At 37.5% G+C, this 10,697-nt stretch overlaps 3 protein-coding genes across 3 annotated transcripts; 1 reads left to right on the plus strand and 2 right to left on the minus strand.

Annotated features, from left to right (window-relative positions):
• Positions 1,400-3,024, minus strand: LOC104744188 (putative U-box domain-containing protein 58). The gene is made up of 5 exons (XM_010465198.1): positions 2,740-3,024; positions 2,506-2,637; positions 2,053-2,425; positions 1,664-1,908; positions 1,400-1,573 (listed from the first exon to the last, which is right to left on the minus strand). Exons 1-5 carry the CDS (start codon positions 3,022-3,024, stop codon positions 1,400-1,402), a joined length of 1,209 nt encoding a protein of 402 aa, XP_010463500.1.
• Positions 3,757-5,291, minus strand: LOC104744189 (putative U-box domain-containing protein 58). The gene is made up of 4 exons (XM_019235646.1): positions 5,001-5,291; positions 4,771-4,908; positions 4,004-4,672; positions 3,757-3,930 (listed from the first exon to the last, which is right to left on the minus strand). Exons 1-4 carry the CDS (start codon positions 5,289-5,291, stop codon positions 3,757-3,759), a joined length of 1,272 nt encoding a protein of 423 aa, XP_019091191.1.
• On the plus strand, positions 7,076-9,905 carry LOC104743045 (ribosome-binding ATPase YchF). The gene is made up of 11 exons (XM_010464170.2): positions 7,076-7,450; positions 7,581-7,769; positions 7,857-7,910; positions 7,994-8,104; positions 8,324-8,386; positions 8,477-8,731; positions 8,839-8,985; positions 9,064-9,091; positions 9,173-9,243; positions 9,412-9,471; positions 9,579-9,905. Exons 1-11 carry the CDS (start codon positions 7,184-7,186, stop codon positions 9,645-9,647), a joined length of 1,314 nt encoding a protein of 437 aa, XP_010462472.1. The 5' UTR covers positions 7,076-7,183; the 3' UTR covers positions 9,648-9,905.

A 10,697-nucleotide genomic window follows, 5' to 3' on the forward strand; every position in this document is an offset into this window, starting at 1 on the left:
TACCCAATATCTTTATAAACAAGATCAAAACTATATTTTTCTTAATTGTATTTTAGATAGTTTTTGCCATATCATGTAGAATTTGTGAGTAAATGATATAAGCTTTTTGGAAAATGACATATTTGTGCTACGGAACATAGACAGAGAAGAAAGGACAGCTAGAGCTGGGTTCTTAGCTTTTTGTTACAAAGAACCAGATGTAAGATTGAATAGTAATTAAAAATTCCCTAATTTTAAAGTTTATATATAATAGAAAGAGGTGGTAATAAGAAAGGGGAACAAAGAAACAAATTATTTTTGAAAAAAACAAAGAAGAAATCTTTTGTCTTGTACGTACTAAGGTGTGAATATAAATAAAGTGTATAAAAATGCGTGTATCTATAACGTTTTGGGGTAACAAGTTGCAATGACAGAGCTTAAATATATAAGTATATTGGAAGTTAATTTATTGACCGATGTGTAAAAAAAATCTGCAGGCCATTGTCTTGTCCTCTTCTTATCTCCCTCTGTGTACATCTACGTACTTTCTTGTTCTTGTTCCTCTCTCACTTTTGTGTATCTCTCATTTACTCTCTCTATTTCAAAATATAAAATGTTTTAGAGAAGTTTTTTGTTTCTTAATATAAGATGTTTTCAAGTTTTTATGCAAATTTTATATTAGTTTAATATTTTATATTATGCAGTATTGTTTATGATTGGTTGATCTTGTTAAAAGTAAAAACTTCTTAAAACATCATATATTTTGAAACGGAAGAATTATTATTCTTCTCTCTCCAAGCTCTCGTTTTCGAATTTCGTAAGATGTAATCGAAAAAGACATTCAGTTTTTAGTTACGAACAAATAATTAATAGTGTTAGAAAGTTAAAATATAGGAGACCTATATAGGGTTAGGTCAGTGATTAGGGTTTTGGCTTTTTAAGCATGCCTTGTTTCATCTCAAGATGGAGTTTAAAACGGAGCAAAAAGTCGTTGGCTCTCATTGCTATAGGTGTAATTATTTCGAAAACTGAAGTCTGAAGAAACCATTCCATTACTTGTTGAAATATCAGACAGTCTCTCGAAGTGTTGTGTGTTACGTCACATTTGTCCGTTTGTCACGTGATTTTTATTTTCATTGCTACCGAAAAAAGTGGGAACATATCAATTTCTTTTATATATCTTGGTCTTTCGTATGTTTGGCTTTTCATGGCGTTTTAGGTGTGTACAAAAAGCACACTTGTCTTCTTTACCGTTCTGAGAAAAATTGGCTTTGTTTCTATTTTCGGATATTTTATTTATAAAGGCAAGGTCCCGATCTAGCCACGTACGACCCTGGTTATGAAAGTGTTTTAAAATACGTATTGAGTTATAGGCCCAATAACAACTTAGAGTAAACCGGTTCGAAAAACAAAAGAAGAATCAAACCAACTCCTGAATCGCAGACCGGAGAGTACGGTTAGGGATAAGGTTGACATGAGCAAGTTGAAGATTTGTCATCGGCGACGTCTTGTGACCTGTGCTAAGCCATTTCTTGATAGATTCTGCTTCGTATGTGAATCCATCGGCAGCAACGTGCGGATCTTTCATGACATCCTGCGACAAATATAAACCACATTAACTTATTAAACATCTTTGGGATCTGAGTGTTACGCAAGTTATCTTCTTTCCGAGTTCTGGTCTTACCTGTGTGATAGGGCAGACAAATGATGATAGAGGTTGGCGCTCTGTCATTAACTCTTGTGCTGTTTTGAGAGCATTGTCCCTCTCTTGTCGCATCGCATCTGCTTCTTGCCTGGACACTTCAAGTAGTCCTTTGACAGTCTCGAGCTCTTGTTTTTCTTTAGATAGAGCATCCTCGGTTTCTTTCCTAACAGTTGACTCTTGGTCGTACATGTCTCGCCAAGTTAAGACCTGTGATTTCAGGTTGTCTTGTTCTATTATACATGTTTCATGCAGTTGATTTATTCCCTCCAACTCTTTGCTTAGTTGAGCTTCTGCCCGAAGCTGCTTCAACTCTGCTTCATGCTTTTGCTCTTGCTCCAAGGCTTCTTGAACTTGTGATTGACATTTACCTTGTTCTTCCTTGTAAGACTCAAGTAGCCCTTCCATCACCTCTACTTCTTCCTTTTTTATAGCAAGTGCATCTTCTGCTTCGTTTCTAAGCTCCACTTGCTCATTGTAGATGCGCAGGAAATATTCATAGTTCCAAGTCATATAAGAACGTTCTACGCCTGCAGCGATTTCTCTTTCTCTCCTAAGCTGCAACTCTGCCTCATGCTTGTGCTCTAAGGCCTGAGCTTCAAGTTGCAGTTTACCTAGTTCTTTCTTGTAGGACTCAAGAAACAGTTCCATCATCTCCACTTCTTCCTCTTTCTTAGCAAGTGCATCTTCTGCCTCTTTCCTAAGCTTGACTTCTTCCTTGTAATTGCTCTCCAACTCTACAGCCTGTAAATCAAGCTGCCTTTTAGAGACACGATTACGTTTAAATATCATATGTCTTATAATTAAGATGGTGGTTTTGTTACCTGAAAACTTTGAACTAGCTGATTCAGATTTTCATTTGAAAACTCTAAGTCAGCTAGTTTTTTAATGGAGCAGAGAAACAAATTCATAGCATCAGTGTTCCTCTCTGGTGGAAAGATGGGATTCATAAGCACCTGCAAAATTACAATTAACACTAGTATATATGCTCTTAATCAAAAACCCTACAAAATTAGCAGTTTCAAAGAGTGACAAAAATTGGGAAAGGCAAGGGAAACCTTAGTTATGTTTTTCCGTGTTCTTTCAATGATCTTCGTATTCTTGGAAGTTTCAGCCAAAACCCTAACGGTCTTGATGAATCTCAAATAAGTTGATTCATCAAGATAAACAAGTGGGAATTGTTCTGTTTTGGGGGATGAGTTTTCAAGCTCTATTTGGCATCTGCGCAAAAACTGTCTCTCAAAAGTTGTAATCTCGCCGTCAGATGGAAGAGGGGGAATCTCGTGAAGAAGCTCTACACATAGATGGGCAAATAATACACACGAGTTTTCCAATGTCGCCATTTCTCATATAGATATCTATAGATAGATGTATGCCTACAAACAAAAAGCCAGTGAGAACCTTTAAAAGAAAATTAGCAGAGGGAGATCGATCTTATTATTGCATGAACAATCTCATCCTTGCTCTTGTCAGAGTTGCGTTGCGTCGCGTCAACCAGTTGAGTAGGTTCAAAACGCAAAATCAATTGACAAAGAAGCAAGAGACTGTTCTGGCGCCGTTCTCATTATTGATAGGTTCTAATTAAGGTACATAGATGTCATACACAAACCCTAGATACAACCGTAAAATAAATAGAAGATTGACATAATACTTATGATATATATGACAAATATATTATTTAGTATTTACGTAACAGTTCCTAATATCATCAATATGAGTAAAGAATGGTTGTGTTATTTAGTATTTACAATTAATGTAGAGCTTATCTATAGAACTCCCAAAACGAATCCAGAATAGCAGATTTATAGTATTAGTTACAAGATGTATACCCAAATACTGTATACACCTATTAACTATATGTTAACATAAATCTACAAAATATTATCTCGAAACTTATATCTATATAGAAAGATCAACAACTTCACTGGACTAATGAGTTTGAGTTTCCGATTCAAAGAGGTTCAAAAACATTGGATCACAAAATTATCAAGCGAGGCTCATAAATAGAGTTGTGAGGCCATTATAATCACAATCTTATAACTTCTAAAGTAAACCGGTTTAGAAAAGCAGGAAGACTAATTCAACTCCTCAATCGCAGAGCGGAGAGCACGGTTAGGGACAAGAGTGAGATGTGAAAGTTCGAGATTTGTCATGGGCGACGTCCGGTGACCTGTACTAAGCCATTTATTAATTGCTTCTACTTCGTATGTGAATCCATCAGCAGCCAAGTGGGGATCTTTCATGACCTCCTGCGACAAATATTAACATTACGAGATTGAGTGTTATGCAAGTTATCATCTTCTTGTAAAGAGTTGGGCTTGCCTGTGTGATAGGGCAGTAAAATGATGGTGGAGGTTGACGTTTTGCCATTAGCTCTTGTGCTTTTTTGATAGCATTGTCCTTGTCTTCTCGTATAGCAACTGCTTCTAAGTTGATGGTTTCGAATAGTTCGTTGACTGTCTCAAGCTCTAGCTTTTCATTAGAAAGTGCAACCTCTGTTTCTTTCCTAAGAGTCAACTCTTGCTCGTACTTGTCCTGCCAAGCTCTGACTTGTGAAGTTAGGTTCTCTTCCTCTGTTTTATAGGTTTCAAGCTGTAGCTTCAGTCCTTCCAACTCTTTCAATTCTTTCTCCAGCACAGTCTCCGATTCAATCCTGCGAATCATCTCTCCCTTGTACTTGCTCTGGAACTCCTCAGCCTTCAAACGCATATCACCACGTTCATTTTCAAGATTTTCCAGCTGAACCTTTACCTTGTTCATTTTCTCCTGTTCTCGGACAAGCAAGGTTTCTGTTTGTCTCCTAAGCTGCAACTCTGCGTCATGCTTGTGCTCCAAGGCTTGCGCTTCAAGTTGCAGTGTACCTTGTTCTTCCTTATAAGACTCAAGTAAACGTTCCATCATCTCCACTTCTTCCTTTTTCTTAGCAAATGCAACTTCAGCCTCTTTCCTAAGCTTGACTTCATCATTGTGATTGCTCTCCAACTCTACAGCCTGTGAATCAAGATGCCGTTAGAGATGCCTACCCATACCCAAAGGATTGTTTATCTGAAGATTTACATATATTCAAATTCTTTGGATTGTGATGTTACCCGAAAACTTTGAACTAGCTGATTGAAATTTGAATTTTCATTAGAAAACTGGAAGTCAGCTAGTTTGCCAATGGAGTAGAGAAATAAATGAATAGCATCGGTGTTCCTTTCAAGTGGCAGGATGGGATTCATCAGCACCTACAATACATAATTATACAATTAATCAAAAACGCTATGAATTAAATTAGCAGTTCCAAAAGAGTGAGTGGCAAGGCAAGGCAAGGCAAAACCTGAATAATGCTTTTCCGTGTGGTTTCAGTGATCTTGGTATTCTTGAAAACCTCTGCCAGAACCCTAACGGTTTTGATGAATCTGTAACAGTTTGATTCATGGACATAAACCAATGGTAGTTGTTCATCAGTTCTGGGGGACGAGTTTTCAAGCTCGGTTTGGCATTTGCGCAAAAACAGTCTCTCAAAAGTTGTAATCTGGCCGTGAGATTCATCTGATGGTAGAGGGGGAAGCTCGTGGAAAAGCTCAACGCACAAACGAGCGAATAATACTTGGGAGTTTTCCACCATTGCCATATCGAAAACGCATGACGCTAGAGACTGCAACAACATATATACATAATATATTTAGAAACAAGTCTCGTAAATATATATTTTATCAACAGAGAGAAACAGAGAGAGAACACCTTTAAAAGAGAAGCGGATGGGGATGATATTATTGTATGAACAATCTCATCCTTGATCTTGTAGAAGTTGCGTTGCGTCAACCAGTTGAGTAAACTAAGACGAATTCAAAAGGCAAAAATAGAACAAAACCATGAAGCAAATAGAGATCCATGTATGTATATGTATGTAATTATGTATGTATGAAGGAGAAATTTTAGTGGTTAGAGCTTTATCTATTTAGTTACAAGATGTACACAAAATATTCACAATATCTACCAAAATATTATCTCTAAAAAAGAGAGGGAGGCAGAGTTGCAGAAAAGCTTTGGTTACCTCATTGATTTTTCGAGGACTTGTTTCTTCTCAATCAAACTTACACCACCGGTGAAACTCCGGCGAGAATCCATGAGAAATGGAGAAGAACTTACAAAGTGTTTGTTATTGTGAGATTTGAGATGCTCAAAAAAGTTTTTGACTTAAAAAAAAAAACGTTTGAACTTCTTCATAACTACTATGACTTGTCGTCTGCCTGTCTTCTTTTAATTAATATCGGCCCATAAGTTTGACTGAAATTATATCAGATAGGCCCAATTATTAAGCCCATTAGTAAAGTGTAAAACCCTAGCTATAAAAACCCTAGATGGCTCTCTTGTGAAAAAACCATTTCTCTCTTCGTTGTAGAGAAATCGGCGACGAATCTGAAACTAAGAGCAACAGCTAAGACACTCAACAACAATGAGGGCCAAGGTTATATTACATCTCCTTCTTCGATTCATTTGTTTTGTTGTTCTTCTTCTTTGTATTCGTCGAACTCATTAGCGTTAAATTAGATTCCATCCATTAGATTATCTAAATAAGCATTCATTTATGGTGGAGTTACATATGTGAAAGTCGGACAATAAGATCTTAGGATCGTGTGGTTTAGGACTATAGAGATGGATGTCTTGGCTATATTTGCTTTCGGTTTTGCATCACCACCATTGATTTGGATTGCTTGGGGAAATATGTTTTTGGTTCCTATTTGCACAACATCCCATGTGAAATGTAATCTTGATTGGGACGATCTATGTAGATAGATAGGCTTCAATACAGTTGCTTTTTAAATCTATAGTAGATCTCTCTTCTTGTTGGGTTTGGTTGATGTAATTCTTCTCTCTATTTAATTTCATCATGATCCTAATGGTATAGTAACGGACATTGATAATGGTGTTTTCTGTTGGCAGTGGAAGAAGAAGCGTATGAGGAGGTTGAAGAGGAAGCGTCGAAAGATGAGACAGCGATCCAAGTAGACCCGCCCAAGATTCCCCCCTCCCCCCAATAAATCTCTGTCTTTCTGTTTCTTTTAGTTATATGACTTTGAGACTTTTTTGTTTTTTGGTTAGCGAACTTCAATCAAATCTTTTAATATATCTGAGTTTGAACATTCTGTGATGTATGTAAAACTTGCTTTGCTTTGTTCTCTCTTTTTCAAAATATATGTCGTCACAGATCTTCCTTATCTCTGAATCTAGCGTAAGCGTAATTGTCTGGAGACAACCCATCTTTGAGTGATGGTAACAGTGTCTTTAAAAACGAATTAACGAACAACCCTTAAAAAGATGATTTAGCTCTCATAATCATATTCTAGAGGCGAAATGTGAAAATTTGTATTTTGAAAAATGCTTAAAATAATAATAATAAGTTCTGAATACAGAAGAAAGACCCAATCAGCCAGCACATTCTTAGAGTAGCGGCGATAAGCATTGAGAGACGTATTAGGAGAAATTGGAAGGTGAGAGAGGCTGAGAAAAATTACAATGGCGAGAGCAGCTTGTAGCAGTGCCGTCGTCACGGCTATGGCTTTGTTGCCTTCTACTTCTTCTACTTCTTGTAAGTCTCTTCTTCTTCTCTCAAGTAGAAGAAACCAGCTCCTCTTCTCAGGGGGTAAATCCAAGTTCGTCGGAGTTCTGACCTTCCAGAACCAGAAGCGATGCTTTGCCTCCACCACCAAAGTAAGCATGAGCCTGAAAGCTGGAATCGTCGGTCTTCCTAACGTTGGCAAGTCTACTCTCTTTAACGCCGTCGTATGTCTCTCTCTCTCTCTCTCTCTCTCTCTCTCTCTCTCTCTCTCTCTCTCTCTCTCTCTCTCTCTCTCTCTCTCTCTCTCTCTNTCTCTTAGGCATTTCATCGAACACCTTTTGGTCAATGTCCCAGGTTGAGAATGGAAAGGCTCAAGCTGCTAATTTCCCCTTTTGCACGATTGAGCCCAATGTTGGCATTGTTGCTGTTCCTGATTCTCGTCTTCATGTTCTCTCCAAACTCAGTAGTTCCCAAAAAATTGTCCCTGCATCCATTGAGTTTGTGGACATTGCTGGTCTTGTCAAGGGTGCTAGCCAAGGAGAAGTCTGATTTCATCTCTCTCTTCTCTACTCTCTCAATGCCTGGTAGGTAACTCACAAGTTTTGATTTTTTTTGTTTGTTTGTTTGTAGGGTTTAGGCAATAAGTTCTTATCTCACATCAGAGAAGTTGATTCCATCCTCCAGGTTCATTTCTCCTCTTCTTGTTCATCATGGTTATGCTTTTGTTTTGTTGCCCTTTGTGTACTGATTCCTCATGTTCCTTGTAGGTGGTGCGATGTTTCGAGGACAATGACATTATTCATGTCAATGGCAAAGTTGATCCCAAGTCTGACATTGATGTCATCAATCTCGAGCTTATTTTCTGCGACTTAGATCAGGTGCACTCAGACCCGTCCTCTTCTTGTATAACTCTTTTTTTCATTGTTCAATGAGCTATTCTCGAGCTATGCACTTGTGTGAACACACCCTGTCTCGTGTTTAGGATTTCGTTTTCTTTATTTTGCACTAGCGAGAGAGTATTGAATACACTCCAGAACACCTTTATATCTTAAACCGTCGTTGATGAGGCTAATTTACATCTTTTGCAAGAAATGCAGATTGGTAAAAGGATTGAAAGACTTAAGAAAGGGAAGGCTAAGGATTCACAATCCAAAGTCAAGGTAGAAAAATTTACCCGAGATACTACTGACTTCTCTCATAACCCGGTCTGCTGATATTCACCGATGTGTATGTGATATTCTATGACACAGGAGGAAGCTGAGAAATCTGCTTTGGAAAGAATTCAGGAGGCTCTCCTGGATGGAAAACCTGCACGGGCAGTTGCATTGTCCGACCTCGAGATGGATGTTGTGAAGCATCTCTGCTTGCTTACAATGAAGCCTATGATCTATGTGGCAAATGTTGCGGAAACTGATCTTGCTGAGCCGGAGAAGAACGCCTATGTTGAAGAAGTGAAGGGTCTTTCTTCTGATTTGCAGTCTGGACATGTGGTTGTTTCAGCCCAGGTCAAGATCTTTGTCTATTTACATTGTATGCTTTGACGTTTTCATGCATGTATTTTACTTAAAACGTTCTTCCACTACTTGACAAAATCTTCCTTTCCTGGAAGCAGGTTGAGTCTGAGCTAACCGAACTTCCTCTTGAAGAACGCACGGAATATTTGAACTCTCTAGGTGTCAGTGAAAGTGGCCTCGGGAACCTTATCAGGGCAACATACAGCCTGCTAGGTTTGCAGACTTACTTCACTTCTGGTGAAAAGGTGAAGAACACATACAAAGTAAAAAGCTTGTTATAGAACATAATTCATAAACTCTAAAATGTTCATTCTCTATGGCAGGAAACAAGAGCATGGACAATACACGCAGGTTAGTTTCCACTCAGTAGGGTTCTCAAAAAGCATTATTTCTTGTGATGTAGTAATTTGGTGGAGATTTCTGTTGATACAGGCATGACTGCACCACAAGCTGCTGGCGTCATTCATTCTGACTTTGAGAAAGGTTTTATTCGAGCTGAGACTGTAAGCATTTTTTTTCTCTCTTAATGAATCTCTTGTACAGTTATACTCCCAATTCTGAACATGATGACCCCCCATGGTCATGAAAATTGGAAATCGAAAGCTTCAATTGTCAATTTTGTTTTTCTTTCATATGAATCCGGACATCATCTCAATCGGTTTCTTGTTCAGGTTGCATATGAAGATTTTGTGTCTGCGGGGTCTCTTGCAGCAGCAAGGGAGAAAGGACTTGTGAGTTTCTCCTTAAATTGAGCTGCCTGGCTTGTAATAAGACATATTTACAGTTCTCTTCTTACTGGGAGTTTGCTTGAAATATGTTTATTATTTTTGTTTTGCAGTTGAGATCAGAGGGTAAAGAGTATATTGTCAAAGAAGGAGATGTGATGCTTTTCCGCTTCAACGTATAGCATAACCCTAAGATCTCAATCACATTCTTCACAGAACACCACAGGTTGTGTTTCATTGCTCTTGGTTTTGCAAAATATACCGATATCTTTTCTTTTATTCTACTTTTACACTCCCAAGGAAGTAATTTTTATATGAAACAAAAGATGAGATGTATAAGTTGGGTAGAACAAGGTACCAGATTTCATGGGATTTGGCAATTTAATGCAATAATCATGTGTATCGACGCCAATTTTACATGAATCTTATACTAGTATTTAGATTCATATTCTGTGAGATTTTTCTCTAATTTTTTTGGCTGAAATATTTTCATGACTGGCAATATTGAGAAAACAGATTTAATTCTCTTGTGCCCTCCTTATGTCTAAAATTCTTTTTTTACAAAGGGGTTATTATTTTTTAAAATTTTTTTTTTTGTTGTCAATATTATTTTTTGTCATCTTCAAAGTTCAAACTCAGTTTATCAATTTTTGAACAAAAAAGAAATCAAAGCCAAAGTTTCGAAGAGAGGTTCGAATCATTTAGAACAAAAATTAAGAAGAGAAAAGATCTATGATTTTTCTTCTCTCATCTGTCGGCGTGGAGGCAATTGGGAAAATGATATAGCAAATGAGGCATTTAGCGCACGTGGAGCTTATGGTTTTGGATAAGAGAATGAGGAGCACGTGAGGAAGGAATAATTAAGTTGGCAATGTACAGGTGACATAAGTTACAGACTGTCAAGGTCAAGTAACGGTTAACACTATTAATGTGGTGGCAATATAAGAGCAATATTAGCTCATCTTTATTTTTTATGCATTTTAAAAGTTATAATTTTTTAAGAACTTCTAAAACTATCTTTCCTTATCGTTTTGCTCGAGAATCTCTTCTGAGACTCTTGCAGGTGAGAAGGTGATTTTGCGTTCCTCAATGAGCGTTGTTTCATTGTATCAGAATATTTCTATCAATAATCAACTCTGTTATCTTCCTTGTTTTTCCTCGGTTTAGTCTGTTTTTACCGTTGTGAGCATGTTTTGATTAAACGTTATCATTGGTATCAGAGCGAAGTCAAA

Source organism: Camelina sativa, chromosome 14 (assembly GCF_000633955.1).
Source record: "Camelina sativa cultivar DH55 chromosome 14, Cs, whole genome shotgun sequence".
Lineage (NCBI taxonomy): Eukaryota > Viridiplantae > Streptophyta > Magnoliopsida > Brassicales > Brassicaceae > Camelina > Camelina sativa.

Excerpts from the sequence above, each read along its gene's own strand:
- LOC104743045 (XM_010464170.2), top strand. The coding sequence starts at position 7,184 with ATGGCGAGAGCAGCTTGTAGCAGTGCCGTCGTCACGGCTATGGCTTTG. Across the intron at positions 8,105-8,323 it reads TTTTCTGCGACTTAGATCAG|ATTGGTAAAAGGATTGAAAG; the intron begins GTGCACTCAGAC and ends CAAGAAATGCAG. Across the intron at positions 9,244-9,411 it reads GTTTTATTCGAGCTGAGACT|GTTGCATATGAAGATTTTGT; the intron begins GTAAGCATTTTT and ends TTTCTTGTTCAG.
- LOC104744188 (XM_010465198.1), bottom strand. The coding sequence starts at position 3,024 with ATGGCGACATTGGAAAACTCGTGTGTATTATTTGCCCATCTATGTGTA. Across the intron at positions 2,638-2,739 it reads CACGGAAAAACATAACTAAG|GTGCTTATGAATCCCATCTT; the intron begins GTTTCCCTTGCC and ends GTAATTTTGCAG. Across the intron at positions 2,426-2,505 it reads AGCTAGTTCAAAGTTTTCAG|GCTGTAGAGTTGGAGAGCAA; the intron begins GTAACAAAACCA and ends CTTGATTTACAG.
- LOC104744189 (XM_019235646.1), bottom strand. The coding sequence starts at position 5,291 with ATGGTGGAAAACTCCCAAGTATTATTCGCTCGTTTGTGCGTTGAGCTT. Across the intron at positions 4,909-5,000 it reads CACGGAAAAGCATTATTCAG|GTGCTGATGAATCCCATCCT; the intron begins GTTTTGCCTTGC and ends TATGTATTGTAG. Across the intron at positions 4,673-4,770 it reads AGCTAGTTCAAAGTTTTCGG|GCTGTAGAGTTGGAGAGCAA; the intron begins GTAACATCACAA and ends CTTGATTCACAG.